Below are 26,621 nucleotides of genomic sequence, written 5' to 3'. Positions count from 1 at the left end.
AGAGCGGCTTCGGGACAACGCAGAAGCTATGTACATCCGAGGGAGTCCAAGGGGCTGGTGAGCACCTAATGTTTGGCCCAGAACGCCTTCGCGGTCCTTGCGGATGTCGATACTGCATGTTCTTTCCAAATGTCAGCTCTGGGGAGGCTACAGTGTGCCGGCGGCCTTCGTGTATGGCTTCTAGCGAGGTACGGAATGGTGACCATCCCTTGGAGAGAAAGGTTGTATCAGTGGCCCTTTCTATAGACTGCTGCCTGCCGAATGAGTCGAGATTTGCCACGACTTGGCGGTCGAAATCCATTGCTCTCTGCTCGTTTGAAGGCTGTTGGACAGGCAGAGGGTGGTATGGCGTTGGCGGATTTATGGAAGACAACGAGGCTGGCAGACTTGGGAGGTTCGAGGCTTGAGCGTCAATCCAGAGTCGTGTTGTGTCCACTCGCAAGGGTCTCGAGGAACACTGCCTCCAGGCATCGATGCTGATTGTCATCTTGAGAGTCGGGTATGTTGTCGAATCAAGGGTTTGGCTTGATGAGTAGGCAATATGATCCGACCCAGAAGACTGCAGATAAGTATAAAGGCTCAATCTCCATGTCATTGGCTACTTGACTTAAGAGGGGCGGGCAGTTTCTTATGTGGCCGGTCTAGAGGTCTACAACAAAGAGTGTCCATTTTGAGTGAGAGGCGCCACCTTCTCAACTGCACTCACAGCCTCCTTGAGAAAACGACATGTAAAAGAGCAATGCTGCAAGCCCGAGCAGAGCACACGAGGCAACAAGCAATCAATGAGCCACTGGCCAACTAGATTGCAAGTTGGCGTTTGAGCTTGGCCACTATTTACCCTAGCAAACAGGTAAAGAACGGCCGGAATATATCCTTTCAGCTCCCCGTGAGACAAAAGACGGGCTGTCGCAGGCGCTAATATTGACTGCGGAGGAACACATCATCAAGAATCTGTCCGTCGTTCTTGAAATCGACATGCTGAGAAACGTCTGGCCTGAGCTCTCACATGACGTGTCCGTGTCTTGAGGGAGCTGTGCACTTGCAATTGGAGTCAGCAAACGCAAAGACTAGCATAAGTCCGGTGATAAGTTGGGTGGCGCATCCCGATACGATGCCAGTTCAAGTGATGGATCACATGGGTAGACAGTTTGTCAAGAGGTAAAGCGCGGCAACGACTGGAAGCTGTGAAACGCACCAGAATGATTGACGTTGCGCGCGTCCCCACGTGACCTTGCGCTTTGTGAAAGGCAGCCTCACGGTTGGTCGAGAGCCTGTGGAGCCCCGCTCTACATGGAGCTGGCACTGCATTGCCTGCCAGTGTGATGCCGCCCCTGTTGGCCCTGTCATCATCCCACTGCTATCATCACGGGATCCAACATCTTGACAGCTGGCTTTTGGCCACCATCACGGCTAGCAGATCTGTCACTCCTCGTACTCTTGTCGCGCGCACGCCATGATCTAGTCATAACTCACTTTCTGTACAAAACGTCACCCGTATACCGACATAATGTCTAATATTGCCGCAACGCTGAAGCAGCAAAAGGAGGAGTTCGTCTCGGGCTTGACTGGCGGTTCCGTCAGTGAGATCAACGCCGTGACCTCTGTAGCAACGGTACCATCCGCACTCGCGCCGATGCTAGCCAAAGAGAACGAACACTAAGACACTTTCCAGGTCGCAATCGTCTTGTGGTCATTACTGCAATCCAGGCAGTCCTTCTTCCAGTCCTACGGTGCCTTGGCCTTCGTTGTGGACTACTCTCTCAACGTGGCGGCCATACTGTTGTCTGTCACACTCTATTCAAACTCGCCCTTGCTGCTATGCCTCTTACTCGCGGCACCGGCCACTGTGGTGTATGCGCTTCCGCCCAACCGCACGTCGTCGAGGCGAAAGCCGCGAGTGCCTTCTCGTGCCGGCTCCAAAGCCGCGAAACAGCTGGACCCCTTGCCGCTGAAGCCGTTTCTCACAACGTACCGAGCGTCGATGCTCGTCATTACGTGCATCGCCATTCTCGCCGTGGACTTTCGGATTTTCCCGCGCCGATTCGCCAAGGTAGAGACATGGGGCACGTCCTTGATGGACATGGGCGTCGGCGCCTTTGTCTTCACGGCCGGTCTCGTGGCTGCGCGACCCGTTCTCAAGGAGCGAGCTGCTGGTCGATCGGTGCCTGTCATGCGCCGTATTGTTGGGTCTCTGCGTCACTCCCTGCCTCTGCTCGTGCTGGGCGTCATCAGGCTCCTCAGTGTCAAGGGATTGGACTATGCTGAGCATGTGACGGAGTACGGCGTCCATTGGAACTTTTTCTTTACGCTCGGACTGCTGCCGCCATTTGTCGCCGCCGCGCAGGCTGCGTTAGCCTATGTGCCCTCTTATGCTGCACTGGCGCTCGTCACTGTGGGTATGTATCAGATGGCGCTGGAGACAACGGGTCTGAAGGCGTACATCCTGACAGCGCCGAGAGTCGATCTCATTTCTCAGAATCGCGAGGGCATCTTTGGATTCCTGGGGTACCTGGCGATCTTCCTCGCCGGTCAGGACCTGGGAATGTTTGTGATCCCACGAAAACTCAACCCTCGCAGCAACGCGGCGCCCGGCGCGGAGCGGAACACCTTGTTGCTGACTATGGGAGTCTGGGCGAGCATTTGGTGTGGTCTGTATGCTCTGTCTACAAGCTACTCCTACGGGTTAGGTCTCGTGGTCTCGAGAAGACTAGTCAACCTGCCGTACGTGCTGTGGGTTGCTGCCTTCAATTCGGCATCCGTGTTAGGCTTTTGCATCGTCGACACCATCTTCTTCCCCGCATTCTACAATGCTTCAGACCCAAAGACTGAGCGCGAAGCTTATCTCACAGCCACGAGCCGTGTGCTACGCGCATACAACCGCAATGGTCTGGCGCTCTTTCTTCTCGCAAATCTCGGTACTGGGTTGGTCAACATGACGTTTAATACGCTGGAAGCAACACGCCTCGCCTCTATGTCCATCCTGGTGGCGTACTCATTCGTCCTGACCGTGGTCGCTGTTGCTCTCGATACGTACGAGATCTCCATCAAACTCTGACCTCGTAAGTTTGAAAGGTCCGAAAATTCACGTGCATCACGGCTCGCTCATTTGCATTTGCACGAACGCGACGGGAGTGCCTGAAATGATGGTTACGGCACAAGTGCCTGCGCGGCTGAGGTTTGAGCGCGTCTCAGGCGGGCCGGTCTCTTTGTCTCACGACCTCGCAGTGCACGTGTCGTGAGCTGCACGTTGTTCCGTTGTGGCAACTTTCACGATCTACCCCTTGCATCGGTAGCAGCATGCATCTTGAGCTCCTCGCATTCTGTACCTCATCTCGATGGTGCCTGCATTTGGATACTGCAGGTCGGTCGGCAGTTAGTCTCGATTATGAAATTGCTTGTCTGAAGCTGCTGCCTTTACAACAATACCGGAGGACGAGGCAGACCTTGCCAGACCGTGTAGGAAGACTGGTGTATCTTCACTACCTATTGAATGCTTGAACCCAACCTCCCAGGAGAGCTCGATACTTTGGTCTTGCGGCATGTGACTCCTGCAGATTGCTATCAATGGCTCATGGTGACTGGAAATGACCCGGCGTCGCACGCGGGACACGACTCTATCTGCCCTTTCACGTTTCATTTGAAGCTAGGTCGTGACAAGCGCCACTCTCAAGCTGCAAGCTGCCATATCCATGGATCCAATCATTTTCCATAGCGTACTTCTTTCTGATTACAAGTACTTCAAGAGGAGATTGCCCGGATATACAGGTGCCCCGTAGATCCCCTGATCCCAGCCTCGTGGTGCAGCCTCGAGGCTTGCGCGTTGGACGTTTCTTGAGATACGCAGTGTGCCGTCTCACGTGTCTCAATGAAGTGAAACAAGCGCCACTGGTGCAAAGGCGACATGGCTGACAGAAAATGCATGCAGTACTACCTACATCTATCCGTCTGGTATATAGAGAGAGTGCCGCGTGGACTGGCGACAAGAGATGTACTATGTAGTTGTATCATGATGGACGTTGCGATGGCGGGGTGAATCATCGGGGTTAGTATTTAACGGGCGGCTGTTGATACGTACCCACCTGGCCGACGCGTTGACCGTGAGAAAGCTGCGCGCGTAGGAAACGCGTGACATGTGTCAAGTGGCGGGTACACAGCTTAATGCTACGTCACACGCCATAAAAAATAGAGCAACCCAATCAATGGACTCATTGGAAAGCAGATATGGAAACAAAGAAACTAACAACGTCCCAGGGTAGGCGCAAAAGCATCAGTGGCAGCAGCTGGAGATTATTACCACAACAACATGAGACGATCAGATATCCCGGACCAGGGCGCTGCTTGCCAAGCCAGGCCAGCGTTGACTGCATTGCTGCTGCGTTGTGATCTCCGCGTTGCCGTACTACGTACAGTCGCGAGCAAACCATGCACGTAATCATCCTCTAAAGAAATGATTATCGCGAATTGCATGGGGCAAAAGCCGAGGGGCCAGCGATGCTCCCATGGATCTGTTACCAATTGTCTGGACAAACATTCCCAGGAAGATGGCGCCGGGACGCGGTAGTATCACAGCCAACAGGCCGGATGTCCCTGGCACAACACCAGCCCTACGCGTCCCGAAGCCTGCTTGAGTCTAGTCTTATATTTTAAGAACAATCAATAATATCCGGCCCGCCTGCCGTGCCCTGATCGAGCGACAAACAAGCGGCGATGCCGCGAGGGCGAACTTGGATGTATCCGTACGTAGCTGGCTTTCTGGAGAGCGGTTCGGTACAGAGGCCGTCAGCAAGTTGGCAGGTTTTAGCCAGCTCAGAGTGGCGCCCGTCGGAGGCAGAGAGATTAGATTACTTCATGCTGCTGCAAAGCGTCGTATTTTCACAGTCACCAGCTTCCGCATAAAGAACATTAATGAACGGCCGCCGTTGTGAGCGAATGCCGTCAGTCAATGCAACCAGATTAGATGATAATTGTTCTCACCTACCGAGTGTCGCCTTGTCATCGGCGAAACGGACATCTTGGGCCTACGGATACGGATGATTAACTTGTTTAGTTGCTTGCCTAGCGCGGTAACGGGCCCGTAGGCAGGTACCTCGCTCTGGGGCGGAGTGGGGCACATGTGCTCTGAAACAGACACAACTGCACTTGACAGGTACGTGCGACAGGTACCTGAGCTGATGTTGATTAGCGCCAAAACATGTCCCGGCGTCAATTTTGGGCGACACACCCCACTGCGACGTGCCTTCCTGTTCGTGCTGTTGCTGAAGTCGCAATCTCCCATTCCACTCGGGCAATGGGTCCAATGGAATCCTCCTGACCCATGCTTCACTCACTCTCATTCTACCTCACCTCCCCACGCTGGCCATTGTCTATCCTTCCCTCCATCTTCCCTCTGGTCGGGTCGCGTTTACAAGTCCAATAGTCAGCTCGTGTTGACTGGCGGGAGCAGCAGCCGAAGTCGAAAAAGAAGGTCGCGAGCTATCCATCCCTTCTTCCCTGCCCTGCAGCCGGGACCTGATCAACCAAACGCGCGCCAGCCACCTCACCGCGCGCGCTGCGACCAGCTCCCTGGCCCATTGCACGTCCAGTCAACTCAGTCAAAGAGTTTTTCTCTCACCGACCGACTAGTCTAGTCCCCGTCCACTCAGTGGCGCTGCAAGACAAAGGACGGCATTGCACCGCTGCACTGTCCAGTGGTGACCGCCGACCGCCTCTTCAGGCCCAGCGAAATCTTAATCCCAACTGGCGTGTCGAGCCACACAATGAGCGCACTCCAGCTCTGATTAATGACATTGGAATACTAGCTCGCTCACTTTGTGCGTCCGTGTCGAGACGAGGAAATAGCAGGATCAAGCCTTCCGTATCTCGAATATTGTACGAGGCGATCAAAGCCCCTGAAACAGCCAGTGCGAGCGAGATTGGGCTTGATGCAGCTGCTGCAGGCGTCAGATCATCGCCTTGCATAAACTCGCCTACCACAAGCCTTTGATTGCTGGAGGTCTGAAGGGTTGCATCTGGATGCACAAACATCCGACTGTCTTGCTTTTTCCTGCTTCTTGCCAGCCCGTCCTTTTGTTTAGGTGCCCATCCTAGCGTCTCGCGTCAACGGCATTCGTTATATTGCCGGGATCAATACGACAGCCAAATCAGAAGATGTCGTCGGCTGCTTTGCAAACAGCGACTCATCAACCAGCGAACTTGTCGACTCCACCACTGGCCGCGCCACCGAACCGACAGTACGCGTCCTCGCACTCTTCCCCGATCGTCGAACCGAATAATGCCCACCAGTCGGCTTCTGGTGTCGCGTCTCCATCTTCGAGACGGCCTCCTTCCCGCAAGGCGAGCGGTAACAGCCCTAACCCTGTCCCCGAGGTGACAGGGCGAACCAGCCTGCAATATCAACCACAATCACAGACTGAGCGCATCGCCAACATGCCTCCTATCGCGCCACCGCGCACCTCCTCGAACCAACAAGGCGCCAGCTCCCGCCGCTACGAAAGGACGGCGCAACCTGCGTCCTCTAGGCCAAGCCAGCCCGAAAACTCTCGCGCTGGGTCATCACGAAGCGACGCAAACGTCGCCACAGACTCTGGGCACCGCAGCAAGCGGGCAGCCAACACACACTTCGCACAGGACTTGACGGGGCGACAGAATGAGAACAGGGACAACTGCGGGTCCGGCACAGTGCTGCCAGTCCGGACAGCACAAGGCTCCTCGAAGCCTCCCGTCGACAGGGAAGAAAACATTCTGCGAGCGGCCAGCAATGCTGAGGACCCTAGCATGCGTCCCGCTCTAGACGACGCGGCGCCGCCCCCTGTTGTGGGCATGAGCCCTCAGAATGATGAGCGCAGGACCCGGAGCCGACACGATTACAGCAACCGGTCACATAAAGGCACGGCCAAATTTGGCGACTTCATTCTCGGCAACACCATTGGTGAGGGTGAATTCGGCAAGGTCAAGCTCGGCTGGAAGCAGGACAGCAACGCGCAGGTAAGTCACTCACAAGGCCATGAAGCGTTCATTTTCTCATCTTCACAGGTTGCCATCAAGCTCATCAAGCGAGACGTGGTGGGAAGCAACCCGAACCGCCTTGCCAAGATCCGACGCGAGGTTACAATTCTTCGCGATTTGCAGCATCCCAACATTGTGCAATTGATAGACATGGTGGAGGCAGACAGGTACATCGGCATCATTTTGGAGTACGCGTCGGGCGGCGAGCTATTCGATTATATCCTGAACCACCGGTATCTGAAAGACCAGTCAGCCCGCCGATTGTTCGCGCAGTTGGTTTCGGGAGTTGGCTACCTACACAAGAGGGGCATCGTACATCGGGATTTGAAGCTGGAGAACTTACTGTTGGATCGGAACCGCAACATCATCATCACCGACTTCGGATTTGCCAACACCTTCGATCCGCACGAGGAGCTGTCGAACGAGGAAGAGCTCAACTTGGCGGACCGCGAGTTCGTCAAGAAGTCTGGGCTCGATAAGATCAAGCCGAATGGAATGCGCAAGGGCGATTTGATGCAAACGAGCTGCGGCAGTCCCTGTTACGCAGCCCCCGAGCTTGTGGTGAGCGATTGCCTCTACACGGGACGCAAGGTCGATGTTTGGAGCTGCGGTGTCATCTTGTATGCCATGCTCGCAGGATACCTGCCCTTCGACGACGATCCGGCCAACCCCGAGGGCGACAACATCAATCTTTTGTACAAGTACATTGTCAATACGCCACTCACCTTCCCCGAATATGTCACGCCACATGCACGAGACCTCTTGAGGAGAATTCTTGTGCCTCAGCCCCGCAAACGAGCAGATCTGTTCGAAGTTGCCAGACACAGCTGGCTGAGCGACTATGCCCACGTGGTGGAATTCATCACAAGCTCGACAACTCTTCCGGATGATGTGCAAAAGTCTATCACTGCCCCCGAGGAGCCGGAGGCCGGTTTGACGCGCAGCAACTCTGTGCGCGAAGCCCACAAGCAGAAGGCGCACTCACCTACGACCGTCGGCGGCCTTTCCAAGGCATATGGCAAGATTGATCATGACGCTGATGTGGGGCCCCGGACTCCCAAGGAGTCGAAGCGCCGCACCGTTCAGGTCGAATATGTTGCACCCACAACACGCACCCAGCGAGGCGGTGAGGAGGACAGCGCGCGGCCACAGCCAAGGTCGACATCGAGGGGCAGACAGGAGCCGTACCAGGCCATTGCGCAAGACAAACCACTGCCCCGCGATCCGCCGGTGGTTCGTGATGCCGCTGTTCCTCCATCCGCTCGTCCCTCGAGCTCCAGGCGCCCTCAAAGTTCCCACAGAGCGGCTGCACCGCGAGGACCTCGCGAAGGACCAATGCGCCCCAATACCGACAATGTCTACATACCTACTACCAGCTCGGGGGCCCGTCCGCAGACCGGCAACTCAATGTCGTCTGCAGCCTCCATGGGTCTGCAGTCTATGGGACACTATGGACAGCCTGTGCCGCCAGCAGTTGCCGATACGAACGCTGAGGGTAGGATGGCGCAACCTACCCATGGCGAAGAAGGCGAGCCTCAAAGCCGGCCCAACACCAGCGTGCCCCCCAAGTTTGCCAAGATGACTGGTATGGGTGAGGGTCAGCCTCCTGGCGGCCGTGGACACAAGCGTTCGAGCACGTTGGGAGAAATCGGCTCCAAGCTCCTCGGTCGGAACGGATCTGTATTTGGGGGACGTGGCAAGAAGCGCTCGGAGCAGCAGCCGGATAAGTCGAGGAAGTACCCGCCCGTCAGCATGCAGCAGCCCCTACCAGCAGACAACGAGCCGCCGGTTCGACCGTCCATGGAGTCACGGGCGTCGAGGCGGTCATTCTCATTCGGCCTGGGCAAGAAGCGAAGCGGTAGTGTCGAGGGCTCACAAGGCTCCTCCGACAAGGCTGACCGCCGCCGCTTCTCGCTAATCCCTCCCTCGTTCTCGTTCAAGTCTGGTAGCAAGGACCCTGGGACGCCGCCTTCCGAGTACGGATCTCAGAACAGCCTGTCGCTCCAGAATCCGCGTGCCGACCCGCCACGAACCTTTGCTGCTCACGGCGACGCCCGCAACGGTAGTCCGACGCTTGATCCGGCCTACAACAACAGTAATGTGCGGCCTCACCCGCCCATTTCGAATCAGGCTCGCCACCAGAGATATGCGTCGGCACAGCTAGACGGCCAGCGGCCGACCGCCGTGCCGTCCTACATGCAGAGTGGCAATCAGTACGCCGCGCGACCTGGGTCATCTGGCCAGACGCGCAGACCACCCACAGAGCCCCAGGCGAGCTCGCAGCAGTATGGACAGCAGCCGCAAAACTACCGACCGGACTATGCTTCGCCTGACTCGCGGAGAACCGAGACGCCCAGTAGCAACCAGAACTCTCTGCCTAGGCAGCACAAGAAGTTCACCGACGGCTACCAGCAAGGACACGGCGGCAGCAGTGGCGCCGCGAAGCGGGTTATGGACCTTTTTAGGAGGAGGGGAAAGGCCCGCGGCGGCGAGGAGCGGTAACGAGCCGGCAGGCCGGTCCCCAGGCGTTCATGGCGTTGACCGAGGTCTTCCGTTGAGTAATGAGGTGGCGTAATACGGTGCGCTTTGAAGATGACACTCGGATCACCAGCAACAAAACCGCCCGCAAAAACTGATCGGCAGCACCATCACCATCACCAGTACCAACCCCTATCCCCGGTAATCACGGCCGATGCTTTTCTACGGATACCTCATGGCGCGCGCGTAAGAACCTCATACATATGTTTTCCTGATTTATCCACTTTTCTCTTTTCTATGTCTTTTTCATTTGTTCTTGTTCTTCGAGAGGCCTCTTTGTTCTGGGATTTGCAGACGAGGGGAAAAGAAAGGGGGCCGTGAGCAGAGCGAGACAGTATTGTATTTGCGTACAAAGTGTTCGGACAGAGAATGAGGACTGGGCATCGATACAGCCCAAGGCTTCTCCACTTATTACTTGTTCTTTCTATAAATTGAACCCCATGGACGATGTGGACACATCCATCCATCTGTGCTGCTTTGTGCCCTCGGTGACGTTGCCGAGACAGATTCATCGGCGACACCAAGCATGCCGTGGTGTTGGAAGCGTTGCCGTGTTATCAGGCGGGAAAAAGGTATGCAAAGCGGATAGTCGGCTTGATCTGGTGTGATACATTGACGCCAAACGGCGGGACGAACCGACTAATCTTCATGAGCCGCCGTCATGTCCATCCCTTGGCAAGGCCAGTGTGAATCACAGGTCTAGCCTGCGCGCGCTAAGAGTCAAGCTAGACTGCTACCTCGCGCATGACGAGTACGACAAGTCTCCGCAAGTCCGTCGTCATGTGAGACTCGCTCGTCCCTTGTTCCAAGTTTCATCCACTGGACTGGGAGTGCCGAGACCCCGGCTATTGTTGCTACTGTTGTCCTATGACTACCAGGCAGGACAGAAGATGTGCACTCTAGCAGTGAAACACCTCGAGCACAGCCCTGGACGTCCTCTACCTTGACCTAGTATGGCCGACCAAAGGTAAACGAGACAAGGGGAGCACATTGTTTTGCGCCGCGTGGCCCCTCGAATAACAACATGTGCTCCCTTGAACTGAGCTTGGTCCCCCTAACCCCACGAGCTGGATGATACATCTTACGGTCTTATCCGCGTTGACACCCTCCAGGCGGTACTTGGAACTTGGTGTCTTGTTTGCTCTTTTTCTCTGTTACGCCACGCCAAGTCATCCATCACACACTCTCATTGCCACTTGCACATGTTCGTGCCATTCAACCACGAGCATTTCCCAGGTCCAAGGGAGTCTGTCTTCTGCCAGGTCACCATGGCTGAGAGCGCGACGGCTCATACTTCTGTCGGTCAGGGGCAGCAGCACGACAATGGCACCATATGCGCGGTAGATCTCCACGACGAGCCGAGCTCTGTTGAAACTGCTAAGAAACCGGGCTACCTGAGGACGATCTACCTGACAGTCCACCATGTGTTGACCTACAACCCACTGATCAACATTCTCTACGTTTTCGTGGCCGCAGGCATCATCGTGGCCCAGTTTCCGAGTGTCCCTGGCGGCATGGTGTTTGGTCTCAACTGCGTTGCTGTCATCCCGTTGGCAGCATTGCTGGCACATGCGACGGAGAGTTTCACTGGTGAAATGGGCGATGCCTTGGGGGCATTGATCAATGTCACTGTTGGAAATGCCGTGGAACTGATCATCTTGTGAGTGTCCCTTCTCTCTCCTGCGCTTGCTGTTAATGCTGACCATGACAGTGTGTAAGTGCTCGTGATCATCCCCAAGTCAAGCAGGATCGATTTACTGATGGAAATGGGGCGTGGCAGTATCGCATTGACCAAGGTCTGGATCTCCTGTGGGCAGTGACGGAGTGCTTGCTTTGCTGACCTGAGGACAGAACGAGATCCGAATCGTTCAAGCTTCGCTTCTAGGTTCCCTGCTAGCCAACTTGCTGCTCATCCTGGGTCTGGCGTTTTTCCTCGGCGGCATGCGCTATCGAGAGCAGCTTTACAACAACACGGTCACGCAGATGAGTGCCTGCCTGCTAAGTCTGAGCGTCGTCAGCCTCGTTCTTCCGGTATGTTTCATGGGATGTCCTTATGGGCTAGGACTGAGATACTGACGCGGCAGACCGCGTTCCACGTCTCATTCGAGGATTACCATCGCGCGGGTGAGCAGTCACTCAAGATCAGTCGGGGCACCAGCACCGTGTTGTTGGTCGTCTACGTTATTTTCCTCGTCTTTCAGCTCAAGACACACGCTTATTTGTACGAATCTATGCCGAAGCACATTGTCGACGCAGAGGCTGCCCCTGGACCTGTGGCGGGTTGGCTTGACAACGACGACGACGAAAATGTTCCCCACGAGGACTCGGGCATTGATTCAGACGATACGCGTGTCAACATGCGCCACAGAATGCGACGAGCAACCAGTAAGAGTAAGAGACGCAACATGTCACCTACCTTGGGCCCCGGCCTCGGCTCTCGGACGTCATCGCAGACGATCGTCGACGATGACGATGCTTTGCCCAGGACACGCGAGGGCGAGGGTGAGGGCGGCAAGGACGCCACGGAGCTGAAAATAGAGGAGAAAAGGTCAAAGAGCCCAAGAGACCGTCGTAGGAGACGGAGATGCCGTAATGCAGAAGGCGAAGACACCGTGGAAATAGGAGGTGACGCGAGACAGGGACACCAGAGGACAGCCAGTGGCCCTTCCCAGCTGGAACTCCGGCTGCCCAGCAGCGAGATTGCACCGTGGACCCCGAAAAGCCCGTTTGTCAGATTTAAGAGCTTTGCACCGGTGCTGTTCCACGAGACCGATCCAAGTGACACGCGCCGACACTCGCAGATGGCCCAAAATGCGGACGTGCCAGGACGTTCCGACAACCGCTGCCCATCACGCCTCTCTGTGGCCACGGTGACAGATGGCGTTGCTAAAACCATGGCCGATGACGAGAAGGGACCTGAGGAGTTCGAGATGTCGCGGATTGGCGCCCTCGTTGTACTTCTGCTCGCGGCCACGCTGGTGGCGACGTGCGCCGAGTTTCTCATCTCGTCCATCGAGGCGGTCACGGCTTCGTCCCCGCTCAGCGACACGTTCATTGGACTCATCGTGCTGCCCATTGTGGGCAACGCGACCGAGCACATTACGGCCATCAGGGGCGCCATGCGGAACAAGATGGACCTGGCAATTGGGGTGGCGATTGGGTCCTCGATCCAGCTTGCGCTCCTCATCACGCCGCTGGTCGTCTTGCTCGGCTGGCTCCTCGACAAGCCCATGGGTCTGTACTTTACACTCTTTGAGACGGTGTGTCTTTTTGTCTCGGCTTTCATCGTCAATTTCCTGGTGCTGGATGGCAAGAGTAATTTCATGGAGGGCGTCTTGTTGTGCGCGGTGTATCTGGTCATTGGGATTGTGGCATTCTTCTACCCCGAAGGGAACGAGGGGAACGAGGGGAGCCACTGGGGGGTTGGCGAGGGTGATGTTTCATTTTGATGATCTGTAGCTAGTTAGCTTCGAGTGGTCGGTTCCTAGGTTGAGGCGTTGAATCTGAGCTTGGCAGCAGTACATACCAAGACTGTAGTCCGTACACGTAGATCATGTGAGGCTTGGCGCCACATGCGCACAGCCACCCTGGGTACCTTCCAGTCATCATTCATCATCACCAACTTCACTCAGTCAACCTTGCGAGCTTGTCGAATGATCTTACCCTGTAATTGACAGACCCCCATTGGAAATCGCCCATTTACGCTACAACATCCTGGAGGTGCTTCCAGTCCCGCGCGCCAGGTCCTGGAGAAGGCTCTCCAATCTCCATCCTCTCGAGTCTCGACCCATCGCCGTCATCAGCCTCCAAAGTCTACCGTCATCCACTGCACCTTGATAGCTGAACCATCGACAGCATGTGCTTTGGGAGTAAAGACGAGGCTCACGAGGAGCAGCAGCCTGCTCCTCGCCCGCATCCCCGTCCATCATCGATTGACAAGGGCGCCTCCACGTCGAAAAAGAAGGCTCCCATGGCTCCCTACCAGGATCCACCATCACCTACGACTGCTGGACCGTCATCATCAATACCGTATCCTCAGCAGAACAGCTACGCACCACCCTCAGGAGCATCTCCCTCGAAATCACAGCCGTATCAAGACCCCCCCTCAGGTGTAGCCACGTCTTCTCAACCACCACCCACAGACCTGCCTCCATCCTACGGCGACGCAAACCCTCAGCATGACTGGGCCGCCGCGGTGCCCGACACATCGCTCTTCCCGCCGCCGCCGGCCATCTTCTCAGGCTTTGAGCGCTCGCCGTCCTCCAACGCCAGCGAGGAGGAGGCCATTGCCGGCGAGGTCTGGTGCGAGGACAACCCCATGACGGCCCCCATGATGCTCGACGACGCGAGCAAGGGCGCCCTGCACTTCCACAATATTCGTCTCATGGAGCCCGCCGGCTTCAACGGCACCCTGCAATGGAAGGGCCCTGGGGAGTGGAAGGCGACGACGCGCAAGAACAGCCCGGACCGATGCCTCATCAGCTACCCGCCCCTCTACGCGGTCCACGAGCACGGCCCCCTACGGACGGGCGCGCCGAGGACAATCTACTACGAGGTCCGCATCCTCGCGGCCTCGCCCACGACCTATGTCGGCCTGGGCTTCACGGCGCTGCCCTACCCGTCGTTCCGCATGCCGGGCTGGCACAGGGGCTCGCTGGCCGTGCACGGCGACGACGGGCACAAGTACATCAACGACCGCTGGGGCGGCAAGGCGTTCACGCAGCCGTTCCGGCGGGGCGAGACGTACGGCATCGGCATGACCGTCAAGCCGGCCGAGGCGGGCCGGCTGCTCGTCGACGTCTTTTGTACGAGGAATGGGTCGCTGGCGGGTGGGTGGAACATTCATGAGGAGACGGATGCGGAGGAGGACCTGCCGGTGGATGGGCTCGAGGGGCACCATGATCTCTGTGCCGCCGTGGGCGTCTACGACGGGGTTGAGATCGAGGCTGTCTTTGCGCCCGAGAGGTGGATGTACCGGGACCTGTAGAGATGTGTGTTTGTTGTTGTCTTGGGTTGGGTATTTCGGAGCGATTTGGAGCCCAGCCCTATACGCCGTAATCTTGTCGATATGCCCCTGGCTTTAATTCTACGAGCGTTTCACCGCTAACATGCACGTTGGAACTCTAGTGGGAGACGGGCACGGCAGGCAGCAGCCATCCCAGAAACGAATGCAAATGTGTGTGTATCGCGACCTGAGATGGTCAGCCTGCCCGCATGCATGTCTCAGGACGCCGGATCCAGGGACCTGTCTCAACGAAAAGTCAACCCCGCCCGCGACAACGCCAGATACCGTGATAGATGAGTGTGATCGGTCCCTGGCAGCAGGGTATGTCGGCGACACCGCGATTGAGAAGGCGTCCACGATTCGCGAGGTGGTTGGGTGGCAGATGTGCGCCAAGATGGGGGTCCAGCTCGCTACCATGTATACTAATCAGCTCGCTTCGATCTGGGGCGCTGGTTCATGAGTAGCTAGCCTCTGTCTAGTTGTGCTTATCGACGCCAGAAAGAGGGGAGCGGGAGACGGGACAGGATTGGGGGAAAGCCAGATGCGCCGCCGAGATCCAGGACGGCAACAGGATGGGTGGGTGCCCGCACACTGTCGGGTATCTCGAGCACCATGCAGCCCCCGATGCTGTTCGCATGCAGAAATTCACCGACAACTTGGCAAGTCCAGTGTCAGCTGCGCGATCCGCATGTTCAAAAGTGCGCGACGGCGGTGAGATGCGACTCCAATGTAGGTAGGCTGACGAGTCGTGATAAGGAGATGCCGCCCCAGACACTCGAGTTGGCGGCGCATCTGCCACGGCACGACGTTGACGGTTGTGCTGTTGAGACTGGCCTTGGCAGACTCGACTGTGAGGAACCGTTCATTATTGGGGCTCGAGCCACCATTGTCTGGGGACCGACCGGACAAGCGAGTGTGATGCCAAGCGTGGGTGATGGGATCATGGTGATGTCTGAGCTGGCTTGAATGGTTGGACCGTTGGAGGCCCATTTGAGTTCGACGTGAGGTGACGGTTGGCGGGGTAGCGGTGCCTGTAGCGTCCAGGCTGCAGTCCGCAGCAGCGACCGAGGGTGGCCTCCAGGGAGATGGCGACTGGACTCGAGGCGGGAGGCCATCGGGAGCCTCATGGACGATCAGACGCCTGATCAGAAGATGGGCAAATGAGTCGGGCATGGCAATCTCACAATGGCAGCCGGGACCCCTTTTCCCCTTTTCTAGTACGGAAACCCGGACCCGTTGGCGACTTTGAATTTTTCAAACATTGCTGCCCCGTTTCACCAGATGATGTTCATCTCCCAGCCGGTGATCCCTTCTCAGTAATTACTGTTGAATTGGCGTATTTCGGGGCACCGGGTAGGCGCCCTGACGCTGCTCAGGGGGACTGGACACAGTTCTGACTGGAGCTGGCGGGGGGTCCACTCCACTGGACTGGACCTCACCCGTTAATATTAGGCGACTGGAGCCGCTGGAGGTGCTGTAATTACAGCGGGTAGCCCGACTGGAGTCGCCGTGGGCTGGTGTGGCTTGGCTGCTACGTACGTTCTGGGACTTTGATGGATGTCGGCCCGTAATCGTGAGATGAGGGCGCCCCCTCGATTGTCACCCGCTGGGCGAGAAACGACATGCGCCATATCCAGTCGAGACAGCCCGTCCGCTCGCATCGGTCTGCCAGAAGATAAAGTTTGAGTCCACACGTAATGACTGTACCATGTGCGTGCCTTTTGACCACGTAGGGAGGAATCCATGATGAAAGCACTCGATGGCCCTGGATCCTGGTGTTGTTGTCTTCCCCACGTACAATCCACCGGATCCGGCTTAGGCGGTCGCTTGGCAGGCTCAGCGCCCAGACGTGATCAAACCAAACCAACCGGCTGTCTGTCCGTGATTAATCAAGGATACGTAGTACGGCTGTCCTGGCTCCTCCTGCCTGTTCATCTGTTTGTTTGATTGCTGTCAAGAAGGACAGGGACCCTCCCCCATTGCTCAGCCCGCAGACACGTACGACGCCCCCATTGACATGCGGCGTAGTCATTGCTTGGCACGACGCTCAGATCCGTGAAGGCCATCTCCCTGTCTGGCTCCCTCTCATCTCTCTCATATCTATCCTCCACGTACCTGCGCAAGTACAAATATTCACGACTTGCCTATTTCCTCTTTTCTTGTTGGTCGTTGCTCTCCTGCGTGCGTTGTTTGAGGCGAGCGTGTCGTGTTCTGCATGCAATCAGCGACTAGGGCGGGTTGGTACAGCAGACGCAATCGGCGCCCCCGGGTCTAGTCTATCGGTCACCGCCAACCCAGACTCTGGTCAGATTGAGTAGAGCAGAGCACATCACTTGACATTGCTCGCTCACCATCGCCCGCTGCATCCGACAAGCCGCCTCTGCTCAGGGTTCGTCCCTTTTCTTCGACAGCAGGGTTTCGTCCCTCGAGGCGTGAACTGAGCCAAGCAAACCAAAAGGCAACGCCAGGTCCCAACCGACAAGACAGACCAGCCTGAATAGCCTCACTTGCTCAAACTCACGCTCTCACTCACCCACTCCACTCCACCATGGCCGCCGTGTCGTTTAGCACCCGCCATGAGCATGGGGGGGCCAAGATCACAAAGTCGCGCACGCGCAACAGCGTGAAACCGATGCTACGCAAGCTGCAGTCGTCATCCTACTCGGAGAAGAACTCGCTGGACCTGGACCGTGGATGGGACGAGCAGCTGTCGCCTCACCTGGGCTACGTCGCGCCCACCACGGACGACTACTACTACAGCAACAGCAGCAGCACGGCCACCGCGACGCCCGCCTCGTCAAAGGCTAGTCCGGACGATTTGCTCAACAGTCATCCGTACTACCAGCACTTCGCCTCGAGCTTATCGCCAGCTGACCTGAGTCTAAGCCCAACAAATGGCGCCATCCACTCCATCGCCCTCTCATCGCCCGACGCCACGCCCGCCCTCACCGCGTCCTCAGCCAGCACAACTATAGACTCGCCCTCCAACAACAACACCGCCACGACAGCCTCGTCCGCCTCGCACGTCCGCTCAACCTCTGGCACCTCGCAATTCTCCATCGCGACCAGCACAGGCAGCGCCGGCACCTCGCGCAACACCAACGGCGGCTCCTTTGTCCACCCCTTCCAGCAGACCCCGCGGACGTCGACCCCCCCGCTGCTCTTGTACGCCAACGGGCGCGCCTCGCTCGACACGCTCAACATCATCACGACGACCACGACGCGCGACTCGCCGACGACCATTGACGAGAACGACGGTGAGCTGGAGCAGTTCCCCCTGCCGACGCCGGGGAGTAGGCCTCTCCAGAACAGCATCCACGCGAGCAGCCATCGACGGCCATCGCTCGTGGCCGGAGGCTCCTCATCACCGCAACAGCAGCAGCAGTATAGCGAATCCTTGCCGAGATCATCGACGTCCCGCCGCCCGACAAGGTCCTCCGACGTGCAGCAACTCAGCGCGACACCCTCCGTGACGGTCGTGGAGGACTCGCCCGTGGCCCAACTACCCGCCTCCGCAACGGCGACCAACAGTCCCCTCTCCCCCTTGCGATCGTCGCTCGACATGGACAATTTTCGCATCCGCTCGCGCAGCGACGTCGACACCTCGACGCGGCAGGAGCAGGTCCGCGCGGCCCGTCGCAAGTTTGAGGAAAAGGAGCGCGCCAAGCAGGAAAAGTACGCGCGCGAGCAGACACGCAAGCAGCATCAACACCACCACCACAAGTCAAGAAAGAGCTCACTGGGTACTCGGTCCTCTATATCCGAGCAGCGTCCCGGCCCCCTGCCTCGAAGGTCCACCGCCCACGAAAAGTCGGAACTGGAAGCCTCCAACGGTCTCTTCTCACACGAACCCGAGGAAGAGGAGGAAGAGCAGCGGCGGCAATCGACCGCGACGGCGACGCCAGGCTCCGCGACCAGACCCACGGACATGAACGACGTGCGGTTCGGGCCCAACAACCGCCGGCGCGACGCGAAGCGTAAGACGACGGGCGCTTGGACGGCGTTTGTGCTCTGGTTCCGGACGAGGCTGCTGAAGCTGGGCCGACGGTAGGACCGGGCCCTGAGCTAGGGGCGGCGCCTCACGAGACGATATCACGGGTTCTTGACATTTACGAGGAAACATGACGCTCCGTCTCTTCTGCTTTTCTACGACGGCGATACCACATCATGGGCGGCATGCACGGAGTTGGGGGGTCTCTCTGTCTGTTTTGTGACGAGGGGCCAAGAAAATAGCGATGATTTTTTTTTTCTAACGTCTTTCCTTTTGTTAGCGACGAATTTACTTTATTCACACGCACTATGGTAGTTACTGTGACAGTGCGCACCGGCGAGGAATGGCCATGCCGCCAATGTGATGAGTCTTGATGTCCGAAGCGAGCCGTCATACGTACGTCTGCCCAGAGGGAGTGACGAAAGGCGAGGAGTTCATGTGGGGATCGAACGAGGCTAAGATCGACTGACTCCCGTTCCAAGGTTGCAGGATCACCAGGGGTAGAATCGGGGATGACCGATCAATGGGATCATTGGTGGGTCACGTGAGTGGGAGGTGGTAGGATGGACAATACTGATTTATCAATGATCTTGGAGAGACATGGAGACGGGAGTCGACTCACGATTTTCAAAGAGTCGAAGGCGATGGGAGCCAAGGATGCCGGGTAAGTGGGCTGAGAGCCGCGACGAGCAGGGTTGGCTTGGCGTGACTAGTACAAATACAGCAGTCATTGCGACTGCTTGAGGACATGTAATCTAAGTTAGATATCTGAAACAACATTCAGTCTTGATGCTGCAGTCACCAGCATAGCCGAGTGCAACTGAAGCCGATGTCCTGCTGGCTGCGCGAGACGCTGCGGTGCTACCCCAGATTCCTCGGATACCGCTAAACCTCGGTCCAATGCAGCCCAGCCCCTCACCAGATGCATCCGTGTAAGTCAGCCTCACGCTCGTTGTACGCAAATGTATATCACTAGTAGACAGCTCCGGTCAATCATCATAAACACAAACCAAGCAAGCCATTATCATATCAACTAGACCTACCACCCAAACCAAACATGCCAGACCTGCCCCCCAGCTACAGCGCCCTCTCCCTCCCGGGCATCCTTCTCTCCCACCACCCTGCCTCCTCCCCAACGCCGACACCCGTCATCATCCTCGCCCTGCACCGCCCAGCCGCCCGCAACGGCTTCACCGACGAGCTCGCGGCCTCCCTCATCACGGCCTTTGACACGCTCTCCCGCGATGACAGGGTCAAGGCCATTGTGCTCACCTCCTCCGACAAGACCAACAGGATCTTCTGCGCGGGCATGGACTTCAACGCCAAGGGCGAGCGAGTCAGCCCAACGGCCCGCGAGCACCGCGACGGCGGCGGCACGGTCACCCTGGCCATGCACAACTGCCACAAGCCCATCGTCGCCGCCATCAACGGCAGCGCCGTGGGCGTAGGCATCACCATGACGCTCCCGTGCGCGATACGCGTCGCCAGCAAGGACGCCAAGGTTGGCTTCGTCTTTGCGCAGCGAGGCTTCAACATGGAGGCCTGCTCGTCCTTCTACCTCCCCCGGCTCGTGGGCACGTCACGGGCGTTGCACCTCGTCACCACGGGCGCCGTGTACCCGGCCACGTCGCCTCTCTTCTCGGAGCTGTTCAGCGACGTCGTGCCCGCGGACGAGGTCCTTCCCACGGCGCTCGGGTACGCGGAGGGCATCGCGCGCAACGTGAGTACCGTGGCGGCGCGGGTGATGCGGGACATGATCTACCGGGGCCCGCGCTCGCCTGAGGAGGCGCACCTGCTGGAGAGCAGGGTCTTCTTTGACCTGTACCATGGGGCGGATAGCAAGGAGGGCGTCGCGAGCTTTCTGGAAAAGAGACCACCCAAGTTCGGGATGAGCATGGAGAGGGATGCGCCGAGCGCGTGGCCGTGGTGGGATGCGCTGGAAGTCAGGTCTAAGGCGAGGCTGTAGGCTGCTGCTGTGAGCTGGCTCTAGGTTCGAGAGGTGCTCTATCACTCGGGCCCCCCCTCTGGCAAAGTGCTTTGAGGTTGCAAGGGAGCTTCTGAGAGCTCGACATCATGCCTGAGAACCATGCCTCGTGGGAATGTAGGAACAAAAATACATGTAGACATGTGTTGATGTTTGTTCTGAAGAGATCCTGAGGAGCTCCAGAGCTCTGACGTACGGTAGGATACTGGCGGCACTGTGCTGGGCACAGGGCAGAGTGGCAGCGTGTGGTATCCTCACTTACTACATCGACCACAACTGATGAGACGCAAGGTAAAACCGAAGACATTTGCCATGGACTTCCAGAATAGCAGATAGAGATACATATACAATAATGGAGAGCCTTCGTGGATTAATTGCTCATCTACTCACCTAGGTACCTTGACATAAATACGCCCGCACTGTGCTCAAATAAGCTCGGACCACCCTGGACCCCAACGCCATCAAACCTCATGCCTGCAATTCTGCATCGCGACACCCACCTTGGCTCTCGACTCCCAACCCCTTCCAAAGGGTCGAAGCCTTTCTTTAAAGCATCATCGTCTTCAACTCCCCCCCCGCGGCTACGATGATGGCTCGACTCCATTGCCATGTCCCGGCCAGCGCCGTCCGCAGCTGGCGTGGCGCCTCGCTCGCCCCGTCCACATGCCCATCCTCTGCCACCCGAACCTACGCCACCGAGATCGAGCCCGAGCGCCCACGTCCTCCCCGCCAGGCCAACGACCACAAGCTCGGCCGCTCCTTTCAGGGGCAGGTCATGGGCTCCATCTCCCAGCGTCTCAACCGCGAGAAGGAGCAGCGCGCACGATACGAGGAGTGGCGCAAGCAGGTTGATCCCGCGCGCAACTGGTCCACCACCTTTATGTTTGTGGCCTCGATCGGCATCGCGTACTGGGCGGGCACCTACTGGGAGCGCAACCCGGACACGACGTCGACGACGCCCCTGTCGCAGGCGCCCGGCGTGAGCCACGACACCAGGCTGGAGAACATGCAGGCCGCCTGGGCCGACTTTGTCAAGCTCGTCGGCAAAGACAATGTGAGCACGGTGGAGGATGACCTGTCGGCGCACGCGACGAGCGACTGGTCCTCGCACAAGGCTGGGCCGGACGAGAGGCCCTTTTGCGTCGTGTACCCGGCCACGACCGAGGAGGTGTCGGAGATTATGAAGGTGTGCCACAAGAGGAAGATCCCCGTGGTCGGCTACAGCGGCGGGACGAGCCTCGAGGGCCACTTTACCCCCACGAGGCAGGGCATCTCGGTGGATTTTGGCCGGATGGACAAGATAATCACGCTGCACAAGGAGGACCTCGATGTCATCGTCCAGCCGGCCGTCGGGTGGGAGCATCTGAACGAGGAGCTCTCCAAGGACGGCCTGTTCTTCCCGCCCGACCCAGGCCCGGGCGCCATGATCGGAGGCATGATCGGCACCGGCTGCTCCGGCACCAACGCGTACCGGTACGGCACGATGCGGGAGTGGGTGATTAGCATCACGGCGGTCCTAGCCGACGGTACCATCATCAAGACGCGGCAGCGCCCGCGCAAGAGCTCGGCGGGCTACGACCTGACCAAGCTGCTCATCGGGTCCGAGGGCACCCTGGGTCTCGTGACCGAGGCGACGCTCAAGGTGACGACCAAGCCGGCCTCGACGAGCGTGGCCGTCGCATCCTTCCCCTCGATCCGACAGGCGGCCACGTGCGTCGCCAAGGTGGTCGGCGCGGGCATCCCCGTCGCCGCGGTCGAGATCCTCGACGAGAACCAGATGAAGTGCATCAACGAAGCGGGGAGCACGTCCCGCGCGTGGACGGAAGCGCCTACGCTCTTCTTCAAATTTGCCGGCACGCCCAGCGGCGTCAAGGAGCAGGTGGCGCAGGTGCAGGCGCTGGCGAAGCAGGCGAGCAGCAAGACGTTTGAGTTTGCCCGGAACGAGGAGGAGAGGGACGAGCTATGGAGCGCACGCAAGGAGGCACTCTGGAGCGCCATGGCCGTCAAGAGGCCCGGCGACAGGGTGTGGACGGGCGACGTGGCCGTGCCCATGAGCCGGCTGCCGGACCTCATCGAGGCCACCAAGGAGGACCTCCGGCGGAGCGGTCTGTTCGGGACGATTGTGGGCCACGTGGGCGACGGCAACTTTCACAGCATCATCATCTACAGCGAGGCGCAGCGGCAAAAGGCTGAGACGGTGGTGCACCGCATGGTGAAGAAGGCGGTCGAGATGGAGGGCACTGTCACGGGCGAGCACGGCGTCGGCCTCGTCAAGAGGGACTACCTCGCGCACGAGCTGGGCGAGACGACGGTGGACGCGATGCGGCAGATCAAAAAGGCATTTGACCCCCTGTGTCTGCTCAACTGCGACAAGGTGGTACGCATGCAGAAGCCCAAGCGCGGTGAGGTCGAGGCGTGGTGATTGTCTGAGTGGGATTGGCCAGCACTGTATGGATGTTTGGTTAGTAGGCGAATGTATATACTGTAATATCAGCTAGAGCTCTCGTGGTGCTTCACTTGATGGCGCGTAGGGTAGGCATTTTGCATAGGTAAGATAACTTATCGTCCCTTGGCGCGTGTCTAATGACGTCAGGTGCCTCCCCTGCCTGCCTGATCATCCCGCCGCCGCTGGCTTTGCTTTCCGCGTTCCTCTTTTCCACTTCCACCTTTTTGTCAGCTAGATCATTTCGATCGTTGGCTTGCGTGGACTTGGTTATCGACTGTGAGGATAAGGAAGCAAGCAGATCTGGTCCAAACTGCCTGCATTCCTGGGACTTTTCGTGCCATTCACCTGTTCGTCAATTGTCTTCCGAGTCGCGATAATGCCCCTGAGGCTGAAGGCTCAACGACAAGGTGAGAGGGACGAGTCGCCCGCTCCCGAGGCGTACCGCCATGAATGGGACCTTCCCCACATTGAGCAGCACGAGTCGTTCCAGGAAGTCATCAAGAAGCTTTCTCTGTATGTGGAACCCTATTCAATGCTTCTACCCCGCCGATTTAAGCTCTCCTAACGCTAGTCACGTCTCGAACAATAGCTTCTTTACCGATGTAGTAGACCTCCCCAGCAGCTTCGAACAATTGCGAACAACATCAGCCGGAGATGGCCTCATGGCCCTGGTCGAGCACCTTGGTCATACATGCACGAACAGAACTATCGTCAGCGCACTATTGTACGTCCATGGCGTTCTTCTCCCCGGTGACTCCATTTGACCTGATGTCAAATGCTAATATCTTTGCTGTAGGTCGCTGCGATGGCATTACGTCACGGATAAGGAGCACAGGGGGTTGAGTGAAGCTCGCGGAAACGCGTGCGAGATTGTAGCATGGCGCTTCCTCACTAGTCTTTCAGAGCGAGAAGCAGTCGACTACTGCCTCTACGAGATCCCCGGTAAAGAGGCGCTCGACGCAACGGCGCTCATGTCGAGCAACACGTTTCTATACCGCAACGAGGAATCGACCGAGTACTCTCCACTGTTAGGGAACAGCGCACTGAACGGCTCAGGAAGGCCGTCTGTAGGCTCGAACAGACGTGCCCAGCTGATGCAGGCGATCCCAAAACTTACCATGGTGGCCGATGTCGATTCCGATTTCGAGAACAACCCCGGCGACTTGAATGGTGATAACGCAGCGTACAACCCGTTAACGGGGCAGGCGGACCCCAATTCCACATTCAAGAACCTTAACGCGCTCGAGATCGCAGCCATCGCAAACGCAAAACGGTTCTTGAGCCAGTACATTGTGCAAAAAATCATTACCGGTCTTTGGAATGGTGATATCATCTTCTGGGACTCGGTGTCAGCGACAGCGACCCGGATGCCTCGCTACTATAATCCCGGGACAACTGACCCTTACTCCCGTCTCCGAGTACCCAAGTACCTGAAAGCATGGGAGGCATTCTTCTTCGCCATATTTCTTGCCCTCTACTATAGTGTTGTGGTTCATCGCGACCTTACCTCTATCCCGATGGTAGAGGTAGCTTTCTATGTCTGGCTGGTCTCGTTCTTGTGGGACGAGTTCCAGGAGTGGGCCGACGCCGGAATCTTCTACATGACGGACATCTGGAACTTGTTCGACATGAGCATGATAACGCTTGGTGTTACATTTGCCGTCCTTCGTAAGATGATTTCCCACGATCTTGTATCGCATCAGTAGACTCCTGTCTCACTAATCCTCCTCCACTCTAGGTGTCATTGGCATCACGATGAGTAGCCTCGCCGTCACCAACACTGCATTCGACATTCTTTCTCTCGAAGCCCTCCTCGTGGTACCTCGCATCTTCTCCTTCCTCAGTCTCAGCCCCTATTGGGGCACGCTCATCCCTTGTCTCAAGGAGATGGGCAAGGACTTCGTCAAATTCATGATCCTTGTCGTTATAGTCTATCTCGGCTTCTTGACTACTTTCTCCCTCATCTCCCGTGACACATTCACGTTCGGCAATATGACCTGGGAGATCACCAAGATTTTCTACGGCAATACAAACATCGCCTTTCGTATCATGAATGACATTGACGCCAACTTTGGTCCGCCCCTGATGCTTCTGTTTATCACTCTGAGCTCGATTCTCCTCACAGGTACCCTAACCGGTATGCTCTCCAACAGCTTCGGTCGTGTCATGGCACAGTCCCGCGAAGAGTATCTCTACGTGTACAGTGTTTACGTCCTGGAAGCATCGACCAGCTCGCGCTTGACCCATTTCTTGCCGCCCTTCAATATAATTGCACTCGTTTTCTTCAGACCGTGGCGGTTCATCTTCCCCAAAGATGACCGCTTCCGTCATTCTCGCGTTGTCGCCCTCAAAATTACACATGCCCCGGTTGTCCTTCTTATTCGGCTTTACGAGTCACTGTGCCGCAAGATAGCGGGAACGAGTATTTTGGCAAAGGAAGCCGGGCAGAGTTTCTCAGGAGGCCGCACGAGGAGCAACTCGCAAGCTCCACCACCACCGAGACACCGCGATACCCCGGCCGGACGCTCTCGAACCGGAAGGGACCGCGGCTCTGGAGAGCTACCAGCATCGTACCGTCGGCGGTTCAACTCATTGTCAGCGCAGAGACGGCCTCTCGGCTACTCAGAGTATCTTCGCCCAGGGTACCGCCCGTCGCCAGCGACAGGGACCGACTGGGGTGCCGCGGAGGAGGGTGATCACTCCGATCATAGCCCCAGCAATTCTGAGCTTATGCGACGGATCGAGAAGCTTACCGCCATGGTGGCGACGTTGCAGGAGCATCAAAATCAACAAGCTCAGCATCGGACATCTGCATTGAGAAATGAGGAAGAGACCCTTGTTTCTGTGTCGTAGTGGGTAGCTGAAGCCGGAAAATGTTACGACGGTCCCGGGGATGGGGGGGGGGGGTTCATCAGATTATGATGATAAAACAGAATGTTCTCAGATAGGATGAAATAATGACATTAGTTGCGTCTTACTTGGCTAAATGTGAAGCCCGCTCGTATGTACAGATTTCCATGCAGTACGTCTTAGTCCAAAGTTGGTAAGTATCAGGTGTGTTGCATCTAGACTCGCTCGCTATTGTTTTCACCCGCCTACAAACCACGAGACTTATTTCCCACTTCAACGCCCGCTAGACTGATGGCCGATTCGAAGAAAATCCTCGTATCTGGCGGCACTGGCCCCCTGGGTATCGGAGCTGCTGCATCGCCAACATGCAACAATCGTGTACGCGAGAGACCTATGAAAACCCTCGGAAGACGTTGCTTCCCACCCACTACTCGAGGCGCGTACTATCTGTCATCCGTTTATCCAAATGTCAAGCTTTCATAGCACCTCTAGAAGAAACTATGTGCAAGTTGATATCACTTCTATGCACCAACATAATCACAGATCCCATGTCTCAACCCACGACCTGTAGGTAATCAAAGGCGAGATGGAGTCCTAAGCATGATCTCGGTGTACAGGTCGGAGGATAAGTTTAGCCTCGCGAGATCTGCGATTCTGACGGTGGTGAGAACGCTTTATAACAGGGTTTGGAGGAATGTTGTCAACGTTGGGGAGCTTTTTGCGGGACTGGAGGGCGAGGACGGGAAAGGGGATGATGGGCTTCATGACCTCAACACATATAAGACACAGTCCTGTACTGCGT

At 57.2% G+C, this 26,621-nt stretch overlaps 8 protein-coding genes across 8 annotated transcripts; all 8 read left to right on the top strand.

Annotated features, from left to right (window-relative positions):
* Positions 1 to 1,507: 1,507 nt before the first annotated feature.
* On the top strand, positions 1,508 to 3,055 carry J7T54_004360 (GPI-anchored wall transfer protein-like protein; the record flags this gene model as incomplete). The annotated part of the gene is made up of 2 exons (XM_051504269.1): positions 1,508 to 1,612; positions 1,673 to 3,055. 2 exons carry the CDS (start codon positions 1,508 to 1,510, stop codon positions 3,053 to 3,055), a joined length of 1,488 nt encoding a protein of 495 aa, XP_051364189.1.
* A 3,092-nt stretch (positions 3,056 to 6,147) lies between these two features.
* Positions 6,148 to 9,507, top strand: J7T54_004359 (Serine/threonine-protein kinase-like protein; the record flags this gene model as incomplete). The annotated part of the gene is made up of 2 exons (XM_051504268.1): positions 6,148 to 6,984; positions 7,033 to 9,507. 2 exons carry the CDS (start codon positions 6,148 to 6,150, stop codon positions 9,505 to 9,507), a joined length of 3,312 nt encoding a protein of 1,103 aa, XP_051364188.1.
* Positions 9,508 to 10,745: 1,238 nt separating this feature from the next.
* J7T54_004358 (calcium/sodium antiporter) lies at positions 10,746 to 12,992 on the top strand (the record flags this gene model as incomplete). Its single annotated transcript, XM_051504267.1, has 4 exons — positions 10,746 to 11,203; positions 11,324 to 11,339; positions 11,395 to 11,574; positions 11,628 to 12,992. 4 exons carry the CDS (start codon positions 10,746 to 10,748, stop codon positions 12,990 to 12,992), a joined length of 2,019 nt encoding a protein of 672 aa, XP_051364187.1.
* A 407-nt stretch (positions 12,993 to 13,399) lies between these two features.
* J7T54_004357 (uncharacterized protein) lies at positions 13,400 to 14,530 on the top strand (the record flags this gene model as incomplete). Its single annotated transcript, XM_051504266.1, has 1 exon — positions 13,400 to 14,530. One exon carries the CDS (start codon positions 13,400 to 13,402, stop codon positions 14,528 to 14,530), a length of 1,131 nt encoding a protein of 376 aa, XP_051364186.1.
* Positions 14,531 to 17,096: 2,566 nt separating this feature from the next.
* On the top strand, positions 17,097 to 18,599 carry J7T54_004356 (uncharacterized protein; the record flags this gene model as incomplete). Its single annotated transcript, XM_051504265.1, has 1 exon — positions 17,097 to 18,599. The coding sequence occupies one exon, from the start codon at positions 17,097 to 17,099 to the stop codon at positions 18,597 to 18,599; it is 1,503 nt and encodes a 500-aa protein (XP_051364185.1).
* Positions 18,600 to 19,596: 997 nt separating this feature from the next.
* Positions 19,597 to 20,505, top strand: J7T54_004355 (dehydroadipyl-CoA hydratase-like protein; the record flags this gene model as incomplete). The annotated part of the gene is made up of 1 exon (XM_051504264.1): positions 19,597 to 20,505. One exon carries the CDS (start codon positions 19,597 to 19,599, stop codon positions 20,503 to 20,505), a length of 909 nt encoding a protein of 302 aa, XP_051364184.1.
* A 604-nt stretch (positions 20,506 to 21,109) lies between these two features.
* On the top strand, positions 21,110 to 22,945 carry J7T54_004354 (D-lactate dehydrogenase [cytochrome]-like protein; the record flags this gene model as incomplete). Its single annotated transcript, XM_051504262.1, has 1 exon — positions 21,110 to 22,945. The coding sequence occupies one exon, from the start codon at positions 21,110 to 21,112 to the stop codon at positions 22,943 to 22,945; it is 1,836 nt and encodes a 611-aa protein (XP_051364183.1).
* A 400-nt stretch (positions 22,946 to 23,345) lies between these two features.
* J7T54_004353 (Calcium channel-like protein) lies at positions 23,346 to 25,822 on the top strand (the record flags this gene model as incomplete). Its single annotated transcript, XM_051504261.1, has 4 exons — positions 23,346 to 23,482; positions 23,541 to 23,693; positions 23,766 to 24,637; positions 24,708 to 25,822. 4 exons carry the CDS (start codon positions 23,346 to 23,348, stop codon positions 25,820 to 25,822), a joined length of 2,277 nt encoding a protein of 758 aa, XP_051364182.1.
* Positions 25,823 to 26,621: the final 799 nt, after the last annotated feature.

The sequence above is a fragment of the Emericellopsis cladophorae genome (genome assembly GCF_022114955.1).
Source record: "Emericellopsis cladophorae strain MUM 19.33 chromosome Unknown NODE_8_length_656085_cov_119_647849, whole genome shotgun sequence".
NCBI classification, from domain to species: Eukaryota; Fungi; Ascomycota; class Sordariomycetes; order Hypocreales; family Bionectriaceae; genus Emericellopsis; species Emericellopsis cladophorae.
This window is presented reverse-complemented; position numbering and strand designations above follow the sequence as displayed.